This window comes from Pogoniulus pusillus, chromosome 15 (genome assembly GCF_015220805.1).
Source record: "Pogoniulus pusillus isolate bPogPus1 chromosome 15, bPogPus1.pri, whole genome shotgun sequence".
NCBI lineage: Eukaryota > Metazoa > Chordata > Aves > Piciformes > Lybiidae > Pogoniulus > Pogoniulus pusillus.
Window position 1 is genome coordinate 2935615 of NC_087278.1, and position 18841 is coordinate 2954455.

Here is an 18841-nt window from a genome sequence, read left to right on the forward strand (position 1 = left end):
AATATATCATTGATTGCTTATCCAGGTAGGGTCTTGTGGCTGCTACCTATGGAAGAAAGTGGTTTAGTATAGGTGCGATGCTAAAAGCATAGAATCATGGAATCATAGAATCAAGCAGGTTGGAAGAGACCTCCAATATCACCCAGGCCAACCTAGCACCCAGCCCTAGCCAGGCAACCAGATCATCCAGGCTTTGCTTCAACACCTCCAGGGACTGTGACTCCACCACCTCCCTGGGCAGCCCATTCCAATGCCAATCACTCTCTCTGGCAACAACTTCATAGAATCATAGATTCTTCCTCCTAACATCCAGCCTAGACTTGCCCTGGCACAGCTTGAGACTGTGTCCCCTTGTTCTGTTGCTGGGTGCCTGGGAGAAGAGCCCAACCCCACCTGGCTACAGCCTCCCTGCAGGGAGTTGTAGACAGCAATGAGGTCACCCCTGAGCCTTCTGCAGGCTGCACACCCCCAGCTCCCTCAGCCTCTCCTCATGGGGTTTGTGTTCCAGGCCCCTCACCAGCTTTGTCACCCTTCTCTGGACACCTTCCAGCACCTCAACATCTCTCTTGAATTGAGGAGCCCAGAACTGGACACAACACTCCAGGTGTGGCCTGAGCAGTGTTAAGTACAGGGGAAGAATAACCTCCCTTGTCCTGGCCACGTGTTAGATTTTACCTTAGGCAGGTCTTTGCAGAGAGGCTGTTTCCAGTAGAGGGTGGATATTTCAGAATGAATTAATGCAAGGCTCTCTGTGATCAGGAACAGCAGAAGGAAACTGCAGGCATCTCCTGTGTATAAAGCCAAGCAAATTGATATTCCTCTTGTCAGAGTTAGATTGCAAATAGGTGTTCAGGGAGGAGAAAAAAGAGGACAGCTTGCCTAAAAGCTCGAAGCAGATGTCATGAGAGAAGAAATACTCTTTCTTTATATATTAATATTTTCCTTTTTCAAACATAGTTCAGCTTCTTAGAGAGAATTTGATCAAAGACTACGATAATACATTTCAGTTTGGGGGTTTAAAATGGCTTTCTAAATAGGTTTAAAGTTCCAGAGATGGTTTCTTTTTGTTTTCTATATGACTTTGAAGCAATCTTAGTGCCAGATGTCATCACATGTCTCTGCTAAAATACTTATTCTGCAGCTTGGCCTTTAGGCACTGATGTGTTGGGATGGATTAATTTGGATGTACAGGTGAGGATTGTTAATAACTATGAAAACTGTTCATTAACAGACAGGAGAATAGTGAAGAGGTGATTGGGTACAATCAGCATGGCTTCACCAAGGGCAAATCCTGCCTGACAAACCTGGTGGCCTTCTATCAACAGGTCACAACATGAATAGATGAGGGGTGAGCAACTGATGGCATTTACCTGGACCTGAACAAGGCCTTTGACACTGTCCCAAAGCACATCCTGGTCTCCGAGCTGGTGACACATGGGGTGGGCCACTGGATGGATAAAGAGTTGGCTTGATGGCCACACCCAAAGAGTGACTGTCAATGGCTCCATGGCCAAGTGCAGGCCAGTGACAAGCAGAGTCCCTCAGGGAGCAGTTCTGGGACCAGTCTTGTTCAGCGTCTTTATGGGTGCCATGCACAGAGGCATTGAGTGGAGCCTCAGCAAGTTTGCTGCTCACACCAAGCTGTGTGGTGCAGTAGCCAGGCTGGAGGGCAGGGATCCATGCAGAGGGACCTGGACAGGCTGCAGAGGTGGGCACAAGCCAAGCTCAGGAGGTGCAACAAGACCAAGGGCAAGGTCCTGCAGCTGGGTGGAGACAATGCCAAGCACAACTCCAGGCTGGGCAGTGAGTGGCTGGAGAGCAGCCCTGAGCAGAGGGACCTGGGGGTGCTGCTGGAGGAGAAGCTCAACATGAGCCAGCAGTGTGCACTTGCAGCCCAGAAAGCCAAGCAGAGCCTGGGCTGCAGCAGCAGAAGTGTGGCCAGCAGGGCCAGGGGGGCGAAGGGGAAAGAACAGAACATACCTGGGCAAGTCAGGGCAAGATAAGCCCATTTTTGGCCTGTCAGGCCTACCATGACATGTATCCCTAAATTTCCAGGTGTGCAATCTTAGTTTGGCAGTGATCTGTACAGTTGAGAACCAATAATGACAATGTGTCAAATGGTAACACCTGAAGGCTTTCTGTGTGTGTTTGCCCAAGTTTCTGTGGTTAACTGTTGGTTTTTTTTTAATGTAATACTGAGGAAATCAGAGAAGTGGAGTTCCAGGGCATGAAACTTGTAGTTTCAGTGAATTAACTGGGAAAAAAAATAACAAAATCAAGTATTATGAGGTGATTAGGCTTCTGAGAGGGACTGAGTCTCTGTTTGTGTTCTCATCTTCTGGTTTGTACAGAGAATAGAATCATAGAATCAAGCAGGCTGGAAGAGAGCTCCAAGCTCATCCAGGCCAACCTAGCACCCAGCCCTATCCAGTCAACCAGACCATGGCACTAAGTGCCCCAGCCAGGCTTGGCTTCAACACCTCAGCCATGGGCACTCCACCACCTCCCTGGGCAGCCCATTCCAATGCCAATCACTCTCTCTGCCAACAACTTCCTCCTAACATCCAGCCTAGACCTCCCCTGGCACAGCTTGAGACTGTGTCCCCTTCTTCTGTTGCTGCTTGCCTGGCAGAAGAGCCCAACCCCACCTGGCTACAGCCTCCAGTATTCCAGGCAGGACTGAGCTCACAGCTGTGTTAGCTATTACAAGGAAGAGAAGGAGCAATGTATCTCTAGAAGAAACAAGATACACATGTGAGCTAGAAATAAGTCTTATGAGGAGCACCTGAGGGAGGTGAAGTTGCTTAGGGTGAAGAAATGAGGCTGAGGAGGCACTTTCTCATTCTCTGCAACTACTTAAAGGAGATTGTAATGAGGTGGGTGTTGGTCTCTTCTCCTTTTTAAGTGATAAGGGAAGAGGAAATGTTCTCAAGTGGCACCAGGGAAGGTTTTCATTTGATGTTATAAGAAACTTCTTCATCTAAAGGGTTCTGAAATGCTGGCTCCACAGGTAGGTGGCAGATTCCATATCCTGGAAGTGTTGGGAAGATTCAAAGGTGTGGTGCTAAGAGATGTGCACTTGTGGCCAGGAGGGCCAAATCCATTCTGAGGTGCATCAGAAGGGCTGTAGTTAGTATGTTGAGAATGGTTCTCCTGCCCCTCTGCTCTGCCTTGGTGAGGCCACACCTGCAGTACTGTGTCCAGTTCTGGTCTCCCCAGTTCAAGAGGAACATAGAACTGCTGGGGAGAATCTAGCACAGAGCCACAAAGATGCTGAAGGGAATGGAACAGCTCTGTTAGGAGAAGAGCCTGAGGGATCTGGAGCTGTGCCGCTGGGAGAAGTGAAGCCTGAGAGGTGACCTCAGCAATGGTTATCAGTGTGTGCAGGGGGAGTGCCAGGAGCTGGAGCCAGGCTCTGCTGGGTGATGCCAAAGACAGGCCAAGGGCACTGGGTGCACGCTGAGACATAGGAAGTGTTGTGAAAACATGAGAGGGACTTTTTCCCTGTGAGGGTGACAGAGCACTAGAACAGGCTACCCAGGGGAGTTGTGGAGTCTCCCTCTCTGGAGGCATCCCACCTGGATGTGTTCCTGTGTGATCTGCTCTAGGTGCTCCTGCTCTGGCAGCAGAGTTGGACTGGAGGAGTTTTCAAGGTCCTTTCCAGCCCCTGTGATTCTGTGATATGGTTTAGCCCCAGACTTGGTAGTTAAATAATGGTTGTACTTGGTCTCAAAAGCCTTTCCCAACCAAAACAATTCTCTGCTTCTAGAAAAGGCAAGAATTAAAGCTAGATTAAATAATCCAGCTTCATGCCTTATCCATCCTTTCTCCCTACACTCCTTTCAGCAGTCCTAGTGTACTGTGGTGCAGTTGAAACTGCTTCAGGGTAATGGTACAGCAACCTTAAAGCTTTAGCACTTGCTCCCTATCTCTACTCACTTCAGTGTCATGCTTGTGTTTTTTTTTGTCCTGGTACATTTGGTCTTTTCATACTGAATGCTTTGTACTTTGCTGGTGTGAAGATGAAGTGTGCATCTATTCTGACTCTGTGTGTTAATTCTGTGTATGCCTCCACCTGTTTCAGCTCCATGCCTTGCAAGAGAGAAGTGTTTGCATTTACCAGATGCTTTGCAGCAGTGACAGAAATCTCCAGAACCAGGATTCTGTGCAGACTTGTTTCAGTGTCTTGTCTTCATTGAGACTGACTATGCAAGTGGCTCTGCCTCAGGAGAACTTGTGCTGGCTCATCTACAACGGTACCTCAGGCTCTCCATCTACATTTCTGTGCTAAGCAAACCTATGGAGGGAAACTTTAGATATAACTCCTTAAGGTCAGCCTAAAGGTCATGACTGTCTCTGGCTGGCTTTAAACTCAGTCAGGGTTTTTTTGGTACTTATTCTTTATTTGTTCTCTGCCATAAAACCTTTTCATAGAATCAACCAGGTAGGAAGAGATAGAATCATAGAATCAACCAGGTTGGAAGAGATCTCCAAGCTCATCCAGTCCAACCTGTCACCTGGCCCTGTCCAGTCAACTAGACCATGGCACTAAGTGCCAAATCCTTGAATTGAGTGCCCCAGAACTGGACACAGCACTCAAGATGTGGCCTGAGCAGTGCTGAGCACAGGGGCACAAGAACCTCCCTTGTCCTGCTGCCCACACTGCTCCTGAGCCAGCCCAGGATGCCATTGGCTCTGCTGCCCACCTGGGCACTGCTGCCTCCTCTGCAGCTCCTCTATCCCAGCACCCCCAGGTCCCTCTCTGCCTGGCTGCTCTCAGCCACTCTGGCCCCAGCCTGTAGTGCTGCTTGGGGTTGTTGTGGCCAAAGTGTAGAACCCTGCACTTGGCCTTGTTCAGTCTCATCCCATTGGCCTCTGCCCACCCATGCAGCCTGGCCAGGTCTCTCTGCAGGTCTCTCCTACCCTCCAACAGCTCCACACCTGCTTCTTGCTTGGTGTCATCTGCAAACTTACTGATGCTGGACTCAATCCCCTGGTCCAGATCATCAATAAAGACATTGAACAGGACTGTGCCCAGCACTGATCCTTGGGACACACCACCAGTGCCAGCTGCCAACTGGATGTGGCCCCATTCACCACCACTCTCTGGACCCAGCCCTCCAGCCAGCTCTTGACCCGTTTCAGAGTGAGTCTGTCCAGCTTGGCCAGGAGCTGCTTGTGGCAGAGGCTGTCAAAGGCTTTGCTGAAGTCCAGGTCATCTACATCCACAGCCTGCCCCACATTCACCAGGCTTAAATGGAAGCTTCTCCATAGTGTAGGCTGCATGGTTAGAGTCTACTACTAAAATGACATCTAAGAATGTAAGAAGGGCATTTGTTGAGTGACCCATGGCTAAAAAAAGCCACAATAAAACACTTGTTAATGGGTTTGGTTTGGCTTTGAAAAGAGGATTGCAAATCTAAGAGTAGGAAATGATTATCTGACTTGACATTAGCTCAATATTATGTGACATTAGGTAAACATTAGCTCTTTACCTCTCTGGTTTTACCACAACATATATACTTTAATAGGGTGGACTGGATGATCTTGAAGGTCTCTTCCAACCTGGTTGATTCTGTGATTCTATACAGATTTGTATATCTTAATTCAGTTTATCCCTCAATAATTAAACTGTTTTAAAACATGCCATATGACATCATATTAGTGTTATCTATCAGGGCAGTGCCATGGCAGACTAAGAGTCATGTGAGGTCTGTTCAGTCTGGCCAAGAGGAGGCTTTGAGGAGACCTTATTGTGGCCTTCAATATCTGAAGGAGCTATAGGAAAGCTGGGGAGGACTTTTTAGGCTGTCAGATAGTGATAGGACTGGGGGGAGTGGAACAAAGCTGGAAATGGGGACATTCAGACTTGATATTAGGGAGAAGTTGTTGAGCATGAGAGTGGTGAGAGCCTGGAAGGGGTTGCCCAGGCAGGTGGTGGAAGCCTCATCCCTGGAGGTGTTTAAGGGTGGTGGAAGTCTGGAACAGGTTGTCCAGAAAGGCTCTGGATGCCTCCTCCCTGAGTGTGTTCAAGACCAGTTAAGATGAGGCCTTGAGCAACCTGATCTAGTGTGAGATGTCCCTGCCCATGACAGGGGGTTGGAACTAGGTGATCCTTGTGGTCCCTTCCAGTCCTGACAGTTCTGTGGGAAAATCTTTATTTAGATTTGTTGTTCATCCTCTGGAAACACCAACCCTGATGTTAAGAAGAAGTTTCAGTTGGTTAGCACAGCAGTTTCCCTGTGGGACTATAGAACTCTGTAGCAGGAGCAGTGTGGCCAGCAGGACAAGGGAGGTTATTCTGCCCCTGTACTCAATATTGGTCAGGCCACACCTGGAGTGCTGTGTTCTGTTCTGGGCCCCTCAATTCAAGAGGGATGTTGAGGTGCTGCAATGTGTCCAGAGAAGGGCAACAAGGCTGGGGAGGGGCCTGGAACACAAACCCTATGAGAAAAGCCTGAGGGAGCTGGGGGTGTGCAGCCTGCAGCAGAGGAGGCTCAGGGCAGAGCTGATTGCTGCCTGCAGCTGCCTGCAGGGAGGCTGTAACCAGGTGGGGTTGGGCTCTTCTGCCAAGGAACCAGCAACAGAAGAAGGGGACACAGTCTCAAGTTGTGCCAGGGGAGGTCTAGGCTGGATGTTAGGAGGAAGTTGTTGTCAGAGAGAGTGATTGGCATTGGAATGGGCTGCCCAGGGAGGTGGTGGAGTCACAGTCCCTGGAGGTGTTGAAGCAAAGCCTGGATGGGACACTTAGTGCCATGGTCTGGTTGATTGTCTAGGGCTGGGTGCTAGGTTGGACTGGATGATCTTGGAGGTCTCTTCCACCCTGCTTGATTCCATGAGCTTACCTGTTCTTCATTTTGTTTTGTTCAGGTACTATTCATCTTTACACCATATGCAGACATTTGATGACGAGAGGTCAATCTGCTCAGGTATGGCAAAATAAAGACAAATGTACAGAAGGCTTGGAAATTGACCTGATTTTGTGCCTAACACTGTACCCTGCTGCTTCTCTTTCCTTGCCATGAGGGTGTAAAAGGTCTAGATTACAAACCAGCTGATTTCTAAGCCCTCACACCTTGATGACTCTGCTCTTTCCTTAGTCCTGCAATGCAGACCAGCATTAACACCTTGTTGCTCTTTGAGGTGGGATGCATTGGACTGTTTCAGAGGGTTCCAGATGCTCTTTGGCTTCCTTTTCTTTTGGGCAACTGCATCAAGAGTTTTATTTCTTAGAAAGTGGAAATGCACTGACATCTGGTGGAGAGGCTTTATAGTTGTAAATCCTTGGCACAAAAAGAGCTGCCCTTTATTCCTTGCCCTTCTCTTCTATTTCTCTTAGCTTTATTTTTCTCTCCTACAACTTTGAACAGAGCCTGACTCAGCCTTAATCCAGCATAGTTTCTTATCTATTGGTTGTTTTAACCTTTCATCGAGCAGGAATTTACCTATATATATATATTTTGCTGTTTGAACATCTTTTATTGAAATCAAACCCTCCTTTAACATATTCAGGCTTTGACTATACAGAAAGCTGAACAACTGCTTGTAAGTATTTCAGCTTCTTTAAATGCAGACAAAGACTTTCTGTGTATTGACTTAATTTAGGACTAAAGTTGTGCATATCTTGTGTACCTCAAAGAAAATACAAAGGGGAGATGTTGTTCAATCAGTTCAGTTGGGTTAATTTTGAGAGGCAGACTGCTGCAATGACTGTCACAGAATGCAGGGTTTTGGAAGGGATCCTCAAAGGTCATCCTGCTGCAGTGAGCAGGGACATCTCCAACTAGATCAGGCTGCCTTGGAATGTCTGACTTTGAATGTCTCATGGGATGGGGCCTGAACTATCCCAGGAGCAATCTGTTCCTAAAGTTATGTTAGCCCTAAAGAGCCAAACAGAGTAGCTGAATGGTTGGAAATTAAGAGCAGACTGTCACTGAGGAAGGCAGACTCCAGTGCATCCCAAATGAGTTTGCTAATCCAACTAAAGACTAGGTTAGAGCAAAATGATCACTAGAGCTGGTACAAAGGAGAGGGATAACTCTCAAAAGCAGATGGAATCATAGAATTCTAGACTTCTAGTTGGAAAAGGTCCTCCAGTCCAATCTTTTAGTTGGAAAAGGCCCTCTAGTCCAACCATCAACCCAGCACCACGATGGCCATTAAACCATGGCCACACATTTCTTGAACACCTGCAGGCATGGGGGGGAGTCTACCACCTCCCTGGGCAGCCTGTTCCAATCCCTGACCACTCTTGCAGCAAAGAAATTGTTCCTGTTCTCTAACCTAAACCTCTCCTGGCCTGGAGCAGTGCCCTGTGAGGAGAGGCTGAGGGAGCTGAGGGTGTGCAGCCTGCAGAAGAGGAGGCTCAGGGCAGAGCTCATTGCTGTCTGCAGCTACCTGAAGGGAGGCTGTAGCCAGGTGGAGTTGGTCTCTTCTGCCAGGCAAGCAGCAACAGAACAAGGAGACACAGTCTCAAGTTGTGCCAGGGGAGGTCTAGGCTGGATGTTAGGAGGAAGTTGTTGTCAGAGAGAGTGATTGGCATTGGAATGGGCTGCCCAGGGAGGTGGTGGAGTCCCAGTCCCTGGAGGTGTTGAAGCCAAGCCTGGCTGGGGCACTTAGTGCCATGGTCTGGTTGCTTGGCTAGGGCTGGGTGCTAGGTTGGCCTGATTGAGCTTGGAGGTCTCTCCCAGCCTGGTTTATTCTATGATAGTGACAAGGCTATAGTAAACTGAAGTGGTTAAGTTAACTTGGGGGCTGAAATAGAAAACATGACCACAAATTTGGATGGGAAAAGCCCAGTAATAGGCAGGAGGAATGCAGAGCAGTTAAAAAACCATTAGAAGTAATACAATGTCTATGATTTTGTTTTCCTTTAACTTTCTGTGTTTGTCCTAAGTGGGAGTCTTTGTGTCCTTTAGTAATAGGTAGCTTGTTTATAGAGATTTAAATGCAATCACTTTGCAACTGGATTTCTTCACTACAGGTCCTGGAATACTTGCTGTGGGCCAGTATATGTATGGAATCATCCATCCCACTCTTATCTGTACACTATTTGACCTGGAGAGCCACCCTGTATGCTGCAGTTTCTCAGTGTTATTTTGACTGCCAAGCCAGCATTCATGGAGAGGTATTCTGGTTCACCAGACAGATTTACTCCTGATTTACTGCTTCAGATCAGATTGCATGGGAGTTTTGCTGCCCACGTAGCAGAATTTATCTGTGGAGATGTTTTTCCACATAGAATGATAGGGATCATCGAGTCCAACCCCTTTGCTAAAGCAGAATCACCTAGGGCAGGCCACAAAGGAATGCACTCAACCTTATAGGTTGGACTTGGTGATCTTGAAAGTCTTTTCCAACCTGCATGTATCTGTGATTCTGTGAACAAGCAATCAGGTCTTGAAAGCCTCCAGAGAAGGAGACTCCATAACCTCTCTGGGCAGCCTGTTGCTGTGCTCCAGCACCCTCACAGAAAGAACTTTCTCCTCATGTTGAGGTGGAACCTCTTGTGTTCCAGCTTGCACCTGTTGGTCCTTACTCTATCACTGGATACCATTGAAAAGAGCCAAGCTCCTTCTTGGCACCCACTCCTCAGATACTATAAGCATCTATAAGATCCCCTCTCAGCCTTCTGAAGATGCAACATGTACATGAATAACCAATTCAAAGCTAAATGTACCATGTTATACAATCACAGTTGTAGACTTGTAGCATTAAGCAGTGGTCATCCCCATGATTTTGCAGAGGTTTCCCTTTTCACTTCAGTTTTTGTTCATGACCTGGCTTTCACTGCAGTTTTTTGCAGTTGGCTGAAGGAAAGGATGATAGGGTTCTAAAGTCAAATGGCAAACTGCAGCATACTGGTTCACAGAATTGCCAGGGTTGGAAGGGACCCCGAGGATCATCTAGTTCCATCCCCCCTGCCATGGACAGGGACACCTCTACTAGATCAGGTTGCTCAGAGCCACATCCAGCCTGACCATAAAAACCTCCAGGGATGGAGCTTCCACCACCTGCCTGGGCAACCTATTCCATGCTCTCACCACCCTAATGCTGAAGAACTTCTTCCTAAACACCCCTGGAGGTGTTTAAGGCCAGGCTGGATGAGGCTCTAGTCAGCCTGAACTGGATGCAGTGCTCCTGGTGTGGTCTCACAAGAGCAGAGCAGAGGGGCAGAATCACCTCCCTTGTCCTGCTGGTCACACTGCTTTTGAGGCAGCCCAAGACATGGTTGCCTTCTGGGCTACAAGCACACACTGCTGGCTCATGGTGAGGTTTTCATCAGCTGACACCCTCAAGTCCTTCAGCCCAAAACTGCTCTTGAGCCACTCCTTACGCAGCCTGTGTATGTGCTTGGGTGCATGGTATAGCTCTACACACCCCATGAGCTCTATAGGTCTGTATACCATAGCTTGATGTACTCTGTACCTCTGTGGTTCATTCTGTGGCTACCAGTTCCCAGGTTTGCTGCTACCTGATTTGTGCTGCTACTTTGGGATCCTTTTTGCTGCTCTTAGCATTTGTAGTTTTCAGTCCAGTAGTTGCTGTGAGCTCTACTTACACAGAACCACAGAACTGTCAGAGCTGGAAGGGACCTTAAGGATCATCCAGTTCCAACCCTGCTGCCATGGACAGGGACACCTCATGCTAGATCAGGTTGCTCAGAGCCACATCCAGCCTGACTTAAATGTCCAGGGATGAGGCTTCCACCACCTGCCTGGGCAACCTGTTCCAGTGTCTTACTGCTCTCATGCTGAAGAACTTCTTCCTAACATCTAATCTAGATCTACTCACTTCTAGTTTTGCTCCACTCCCTCAATCCAATCAGTACCCAACCTCCTCCAAAGTCCCTGCCCAGCATTCTTGTAGCTCCCTTCAGATCCTGGAAGGCCACAATATAATTTTCAATTTCTAATCTTTTTTTTGTTCACATTTAAACAATAAAATCTGTAATGTAAAAATGTTTTGATGCCAAACCCCAGGACATGAGCATGTTAATGCTTCTTGTTCATGCTTTGGACAGGTGTTTGCTCGCCGTGGTTTGATCAAAATCGATGAGCTGAAGCAGTTAGAAAGCATCAGCTCTTCACCAGCAAATTCAAGGACAAAGAAGATTTTTAGAGAGGCAACTCTAAAGGTAGCCTTCTGCCATTTCCTACACACAGTTTTGCAGTCTCTGTGAACAGCAAAGTTAGTTACTTGCTTTCTTCTTCACATCAGATGTCAGTAATGGTTTTCAAGAGAGCAGTGTTTGAACCTAGAAGAAAGCCAATCCATCGACCCAAGTTAAGAGTTACCCTGAAAGAAGCCCAAAGTGTAAGTCTGGCATTTTGTACAATGCTTTCCTTTGCTTGCTCCTTGCATGTGAAGGATGTGTGATAGAATTCTGCTGGGTAAAGCACTGGTTTGACAAAAGAGCCCCAAGGGTGGTGGTCAGTGCGGTTAAATCCAACTAGAGGCTGGTCACAAGTGGTGTCCCCCAAGGCTCAGTGTTGGGACCACTTCTGTTTAACATCTTTATTGATGACCTTCATGAATCATAGGTTGGAAGAGGCCTCCAAGCTCATCCAGTCCAACCTAGCACCCAGCCCTATCCAGTCAACCAGACCATTGCACTAAGTGCCTCATCCAGGCTTTTCTTGAACACCTTCAGAGACAGTAGCTCCACCACCTCCCTGGGCAGCCCATTCCGATGGCAGATCACTACCTGAAGGGAGGTTGTAGCTGGATGTGGGCTGGTCTTTTCTGCCAGGTAACCAGCAACAGAACTAGGGGACGCAGTCTCAAGCTGTGCCAGGGGAGGTACAGGCTGGATGTTAGGAGGAAGTCACAGAGTGATTGGCATTGGAATGGGCTGCCCAGGGAGGTGGTGGAGTCACCATCCCTGGAGGTGTTGAAGCCAAGCCTGGATGAGGCACTTAGTGCCATGGTCTGCTTGATTGGTCAGGGCTGGGTGCTAGGTTGGCCTGGCTGAGCTTGGAGGTCTCTTCCAAGCTGGTTGCTTCTATGATTTCATAGGAGTAGGGGGGGCAGGTAACTCCCAAACCATCATGTAATTCTCCCATCTTGCTTCTTAAGCTATGAAATAATGGCAGTTCTCAAGTACTGTACCCATTTTGCATGGCATTGATAACTCAGCAGGAGCCCTTTGAAGCATAACATTGATAGCAGCAATCAGTTTCACAGGATATTGTGTTTTAAACCTGTGCTTGCCGGAGGAGAACTGATAGGAAAGAAATCTCACATTGCTGTCACTTGGTTCAGACATGGACAAAGTTTACATTGCCCTTTCTTCTTCAGGTGCCAAGGCCCTGCTCTGTGACCAAACAGCTGCTGACAGAAATGTTTGATGGTGTGGCAGCTCAGTTCCTTGCCATCCTAGAAGCTCTGTCTGATAGTAGCAGGAGTCTCTTGCAGCCTTCCTCATCTCTTCCTGATGAAAGAGAAATTCATGATGTCCTCTCAGAACTTTTTGTTGCAGGGCTGGAAATCCTCTCAGGTAAACAAATGTTTTTTTCCTGGGCTGTGGGCTGAGTATAGCCATAAGTAAACATAGAATGATAGAGTGAGTTAGGTTGGAAGGGACCTCAAAGGTCATCCAGTCCCAACCCCCCCACCATAGGCAGGGACACCTCCCACTAGAACAGGTCGCTCAAGGCTTTATCCAGCCTGGCCTTAGAATCAACCAAGCTGGAAGAGACCTCCAAAGCTCATCCAGTCCAACCTAGCACCCAGCCCTGTCCAGTCAACCAGACCATGGCACTATATTCCCCATCCAGTCTTCTCTTGAACCCCTCTAAGGACAGTGACTCCACCTCCCTGGGCAGCCCATTCCAATGCCAATCACTCTCTCTGCCAACAACTTCCTCCTAAGAAAGGAACAAGGCTTCCTCCTAACAAGGTCTCGAACACCTCCCTGGGCAACCTGTGCCAGTTTCTCACCACCCTCACTGCAAAGAACTTCTTCCTAGCATCCAGTTTAAATCTCCCTTCTGCCAGTTTAAACCCATTCCTCCTTGTCCTCTCATTACACCTTGCCAGTAGTCCCTCCTCAGCCCTTCTTTAGCCCCTGTCAGATCCTGGAAGGCCACTCCAAGGTCTCCTGGAAGCCTTCTCTTCTCCATGCTGCAGAACTCCAGCTCTCTCAGCCTGTCCTCAGAGCAGAGCTGCTGCAGCCCTCTGAGCATCTTTGTGACCCTCTGGACTCACTCCAATGAATAAGGAGATACTTTGTTAATTAAAAAATATATATAGAAGTCATACTTCCAAATGAGCTACTCTTGAAAAGATTACTGATTGGAATCTAACAAGTCAAGTACAATATAAACTGATGAAAGAAACTGTCTGCATTAAAGGTGGAGTGAGCAGTCCAGGTACTCTTGGAAGTCATCGCACCGCTTGCTTTCCTGTCATTAATGCAACTTCAACCCTTCTACAGTTGACACTAAGAGGTAAACCAGCTTTGAATGTTCAAAAGATTCAGTGCTAAGTGATGCAAATGTTGGGTGAGCAGATACAGCTTTCATGTTAGTAGCAGTTCTGTTCATAAAAGGATTGCAAAATATGTGATGGGCTGGTGCTGGGCTCTTCTCCCAGGTAATTGGAGACAGAACAAGGGAGAATGGCCTCAAGCTGAGGCTGGGGAAGTTTAGATTGGACCATAGGAAGAAGTTTTTTCAGGGAGACAGTGGTCAGGGATTAGAATGAGCTGCCCAGGGAGGTGGTGGAGCCACCCAGCCTGGATGAGTTTAAGGGTGGACAGATGTGGTGCTTAGGGTTGTGGTTTAATGTGAAACTTGTAGAGGAGGGTCCTAGGTTGGACTTGGTGATCCTGAGGGGCTTTGCCAACCTGCGTGGGTCTGTGAGTCTGTGATTTGCTTGTTTGAATGTGTGATGTTAAAGCATTCAAATGGGATCATGTACTGATATCATGGAATGCACCAGGTTGGAAGAGACCTCCAAGCTCAACCAGGCCAACCTAGCACCCAGCCCTGGCCAATCAACCAGACCATGGCACTAAGTGCCCCAGCCAGGCTTGGCTTCAACACCCCCAGGGACAGTGACTCCATCACCTCCCTGGGCAGCCCATTCCAATGCCAATCACTCTCTCTGCCAACAACTTCCTCCTAACACCCAGCCTAGATCTCTCCTGGCACAGCTTGAGACTTAATCCCTTTGTTCTGTTGCTGCTTGCCTGGCAGAAGAGCCCAACCCCACCTGGCTACAGCCTCCCTTGTAGACAGCAATGAGGTCTGCCCTGATCCTCCTCTTCTGCAGGCTGCACCCCCCCAGCTCCCTCAGCCTCTCCTCACAGGGCTGTGCTCCAGGCCTCTTTCCAGCCTTGCTGCCCTCCTCTGGATGTGTTGCAGTACCTCAACATCTCTCTTGAACTGAAAAGCCCAGCACTGGACACAGCTTGACCAATGTTGAGTCCGGGGCGGAATAACCTCTCTTGTCCTGCTGGCCACACTGTTCCTGATGCAGGCCAGGATGCATTTGCTCTCCTGGCCACCTGGGCACACTGCTGGCTCATGTTCAGAATCATAGAATCAACCAGGTTGGAAGAAATCTCCAAGACCATCCAGTCCAATTAAGTTGAACTTAAAATCTATGTGTGTATATAATCTATTTCAGATCAAATATTTATGTTGTCACTGCAGGAGAAGATGAAGTGTCTGGAGATGCTGCTGTGAAATTCATTAAATTAGCCTTCAGTTATGAGGAGTGGGATGTGTTTGATTCTGCTCTGGAATTGGTTGATAATTTTCTTCAGGTAATCTGGATGCTGTTTAGAATGGAATCATAGAATCAACCCCATTGGAAGAGACCTCCAAGCTCATGCAGTCCAACCTAGCACCCAGCCCTGGCCAGTCAACCAGACCATGGCACTAAGTGCCTCATCCAGGCTTTTGTTGAACATCTCCAGGGACAGTGACTCCAGCACCTCCCTGGGCAGCCCATTCCAATGCCAATCACTCTGAGAAGAACTTCCTCCTAACATCCAGCCTACATCTCCCCTGGCACAACTTGAGGCTGTGTCCCCTTGTTCTGTTGCCTGGCAGCAGAGGCCAACCCCACCTGGCTACAGCCTCCCTGCAGGCAGCTGCAGGCAGCAATGAGCTCTGCCCTGAGCCTCCTCTGCTGCAGGCTGCACACCCCCAGCTCCCTCAGCCTCTCCTCACAGGGCTGTGCTCCAGGCCCCTCCCCAGCCTTGCTGTCTTTCTCTCAACACCTTCCAGCACCTCAGCATCTCTTTGCAATGGAGGAGCCCAGGCATGCTTTATGTTGCCTTTTCTAAGAAACATTATTCAAAGCACTTATTTTAAAGGCAATTTTCTAATGCTTTGTTTTTCTTCCTCAAATCACAACTAGGCTCAAGGTGATCCAATATGGAAGAAAGCTGAAATGGAACTCCAACTTCTCAAACTGATGCGACCTTTACTCCTTCCAAGGCAATTGAAACGTAATGTTGCTGTCAGTGAGAAGAGTAGCAAAAAAGCTAAGATGCCTCATGGTTCTGAAAAGAAGCAAGAAGTTAGAAGTGAGTACTGCTCAGCTGTTGCTGCCTTTGGAGTTCAGTTATTTCTGCAGCAAGATTTTCTGTTTGATATTTTAAAACTCCAATCTGGTGCTCATAGCACTCTCTGGGAGCAAAACTAGCAATTGAGAAACTGCCCCCTGCTGCATTTTGTGCCTTTCTCATCTGCCAGCATGTGATTCCATGTGTGAACATGTGTGGTGTATGTTAGGCATCCATTAAGCTCATGGAATCACAGAATGGCTTAGTTTGGGAGTGATCTCCGAGATCATCTACTCCAATCTCCCCACACGTGGGCAGGGACTCCTCTCAACTAGATCAGGTTGCTCAAGGCCTCATCTAACCTGGTCTTGAACACCCCCAGGGAGAAGGCATCCAGAACCTTTCTGGACAACCTATTCCAGACTCCCACCACTCTTGTACTGAATAACTTCTTCCTAAGATCCAATCTAACCCTGCTCTCCCTGAGCTCCAAACCATTTCCCCTTATCCTGTCTCTAGACAGGACCTTCTGAAAAGTCTCTCTGCAGCCTTCCTGTAGGATTCCTTCAGCTATTGGGAGGCTGCTCTCAGCTGGCTCCGGGAGGCAGCTCTCAGCTGAACTCCAGCTCCCTCAGCCAATCCCCATAGCAGAGGTGTTCCAGCCTTTGGATCACCTTTGTGGTCCTCCTCTTGACTTGCTCCAACAGCTCTGTGTCCTCCTTATGAAAGGGACACCAGAGCTGGATGCAGTATTCAAGGTGGGGTCTCAGGGGCTGTATGGAGGCATATAAAATCAACGAGTGAAACAAACCTGTTTGACTTTCTTTGGTCTGTTCTTCATTAGTGTCTAGGCTGGATGCTAGGAGGAAGTTGTTGGCAGAGAGAGTGATTTGCATTGGAATGGGCTGCCCAGGCAGGTGGTGGAGTCCCTGTCCCTGGAGGTGGATGGGGCACTTAGTGCCATGGTCTAGTTGATTAGACAGGGCTGGGTGCTGGGTTGGACTGCATGATCTTGGAGGTCTCTTCCAACCTGGTTGATTCCGTGATCTGCTGGCATAAATTGGTGAATCAATCTACTCAGATGTTTTCAACTGTAAGTTTACAATAGTGAAAAATATCTTTTTTTGTTTGTTTTTATTTCTATATATATTTAATGCAGATGATTCCTTAAAGCAGGGAGAGCCTTCTCAAGATCTTATTGTTTTGGCAACAGCAGTGTTTTCCTGTGTCTCCATACCTCAGGAGGTAATAGAATTTCAGACATTCCTTCTCAGTCCTTTCACCTGTAAAGAATTCATATAACTGTAGACCAAAGGGATCAGTTGAATATATTACTTTGGTTGGTTGGTTGTTTTTAATTGGTGCTAGGTAGTCAGCCTACTTTTAAATGTGTTTAATAGATCACAGGATGTTAGGGGTTGGCAGGGAGCCAAAAAGCTCATCGAGTCCAACCCCCCTGCCAGAGCAGTACCATACAATCTAGCTCAGGGCACACAGGAACATAATCAGACAGGCTTTGGAAGTCTCCAGGGAAGGAGACTCCACAACCTCTCTGGGCAGCCTGTGCCAGGGCTCTGGGATCTTTATAGCAAAGAAGTTCCCTCTTGTGTTGAGCTGGGACCTCCTGTGCTGCAGCTTCCATCCATTGCTCCTTGCCTTATCCCAGGAAGCAGTGAGCAGAGCCTGCAGCCCCTCTCCTGGCCCCCAGCCCTCAGATAGTTATAAACATTGATTAAATCCCCTCTCATTCTTTTGTTCTCCAGACTAAGCAGCCCCAGGTCCCTCAGCCTCTCCTCCTCAGGCAGTGCTCCAGTTCCCTAATCATCCTCGTAGCCCTCTGCTGGACCTTCTCCAGGAGATCCCTGTCCCCTCAGTGTGAGGAGCCCACACTGAAGTCTGCTTGGAAAACCATAGGTCTAATTGCACATCTCAGTTGATCAAGCAGAGATCAATGTATTTAAGGGTACCAGATTTAGATGGGCAAACATGCTGAGTTGTAGCAAAGAGTTCTGCAGTACTGATTCAAGTGGGAGCACTTACCCCAAGGAAGGAAAATGCCTTTAAAAGAGCAGCATGCCTGCAATTTAAGGTACATCTCCTATTGCAAACAAACAAGCAGCAGAAACAGCAGCACCAGAGTGAGATGGTTTTGTGCTGAAGTCTCTGCTATGGAATAACTCCATTGTAGATCTGATCTTTATTCCCAGAGGAATCACTTCTAGCTTAGTTGTTCAAGCTGAAATTTCCCTTAATGTGCTCCTGAGGGGAAAAAGCCTCCAAACAGTGCAATGCTTCTTGTATTAGCTACAGTAAAACAGTTTCTGATCCAAAACACTAATGAATAATTTTCCTTAGAAAACCTCTGTTCTGCTAATTGGTTTCAGATAAACTCAGACTGGGGCAATGTCCAAATCATATCTGAGGCATCTGCTTTTTCAGCTGTAGTGGCAGGTTTGGAGTCCAAATATCTTACTTGTGAGGTGGTTACACCCTTAGACAAAAAGATTTGTTGGTTGGTTTCCATGAGCACTGTCTCATGAGGGTGGATCAGCTGGATTTTAAACTCTTCTGGTTCTACACTTACCCACAAATCTCCTCTGTACCTACTCAGTCCTGGGAAGGCAGGCAAATCCCTTCATGGTCAGAGAATTCATTGATTGGGAAGTTAGATCATAGAATAGTTGAGGTTGGAAGGGGCCTCAAAAATCCTTTATTTCCAACCCCCCTGCCATGCCCAGGGACACCCTGCCCGAGAGCAGGCTGCCCACAGCCTCAGCCAACCTGGCCTTAAACACCTCCAGCCATGGGGCCACTGTGTCCCTTGGGCAACATGTTCCAGTGTTTCACCACCCTCACTAAAGAATTTCTTCGTAACACCTAGTTTAAATCACCCCTCTGACATTTCAAACCCCTTAGTCCTCATCCTGCCATTACAAGAGGATATAGAGTCAACCAGGTTGGAAGAGTTCAACATCAGTAGGTTTGCAGATGACACCAAGTTGGGAGCATGTGTGTATCTGTCAGAGGGTAGGAGGGCTCTGCAGAGGGACCTGGACAGGCTGGACAGATGGGTGCAGTCCAGTGCCAAGAATTTTAACAAGTTCAAGTGCCACGTTCTGCACTTCAGCCACAACAACAGCCCCAAGCAGTGCTACAGGCTGGGGCCAGAGTGGCTGAGAGCAGCCAGGCAGAGAGGGAGCTGGGGGTGCTGGCAGAGAGGAGCTGAACCTGAGCCAGCAGTGTGCCCAGGTGGGCAGCAGAGCCAATGGCATCCTGGGCTGGCTCAGGAGCAGTGTGGGCAGGAAGACAAGGTAGGTTCTT

The 18841-nt window shown here is 48.1% G+C and overlaps 1 protein-coding gene across 1 annotated transcript in view; it reads left to right on the forward strand.

The window, feature by feature from the left end:
* Nucleotides 1–2902: 2902 nt before the first annotated feature.
* The window catches only part of CFAP54 (cilia and flagella associated protein 54), a 110434-nt gene continuing 94495 nt past the window's right edge, over nt 2903–18841 (forward strand). The window contains 11 exon segments of the mRNA XM_064154959.1: nt 2903–3010; nt 4085–4256; nt 6871–6929; nt 8984–9127; nt 11024–11137; nt 11221–11316; nt 12301–12499; nt 13356–13451; nt 14661–14773; nt 15373–15541; nt 16680–16765. Coding sequence (XP_064011029.1) covers nt 2996–3010; nt 4085–4256; nt 6871–6929; nt 8984–9127; nt 11024–11137; nt 11221–11316; nt 12301–12499; nt 13356–13451; nt 14661–14773; nt 15373–15541; nt 16680–16765 — 1263 coding nt within the window. The 5' untranslated portion in view covers nt 2903–2995.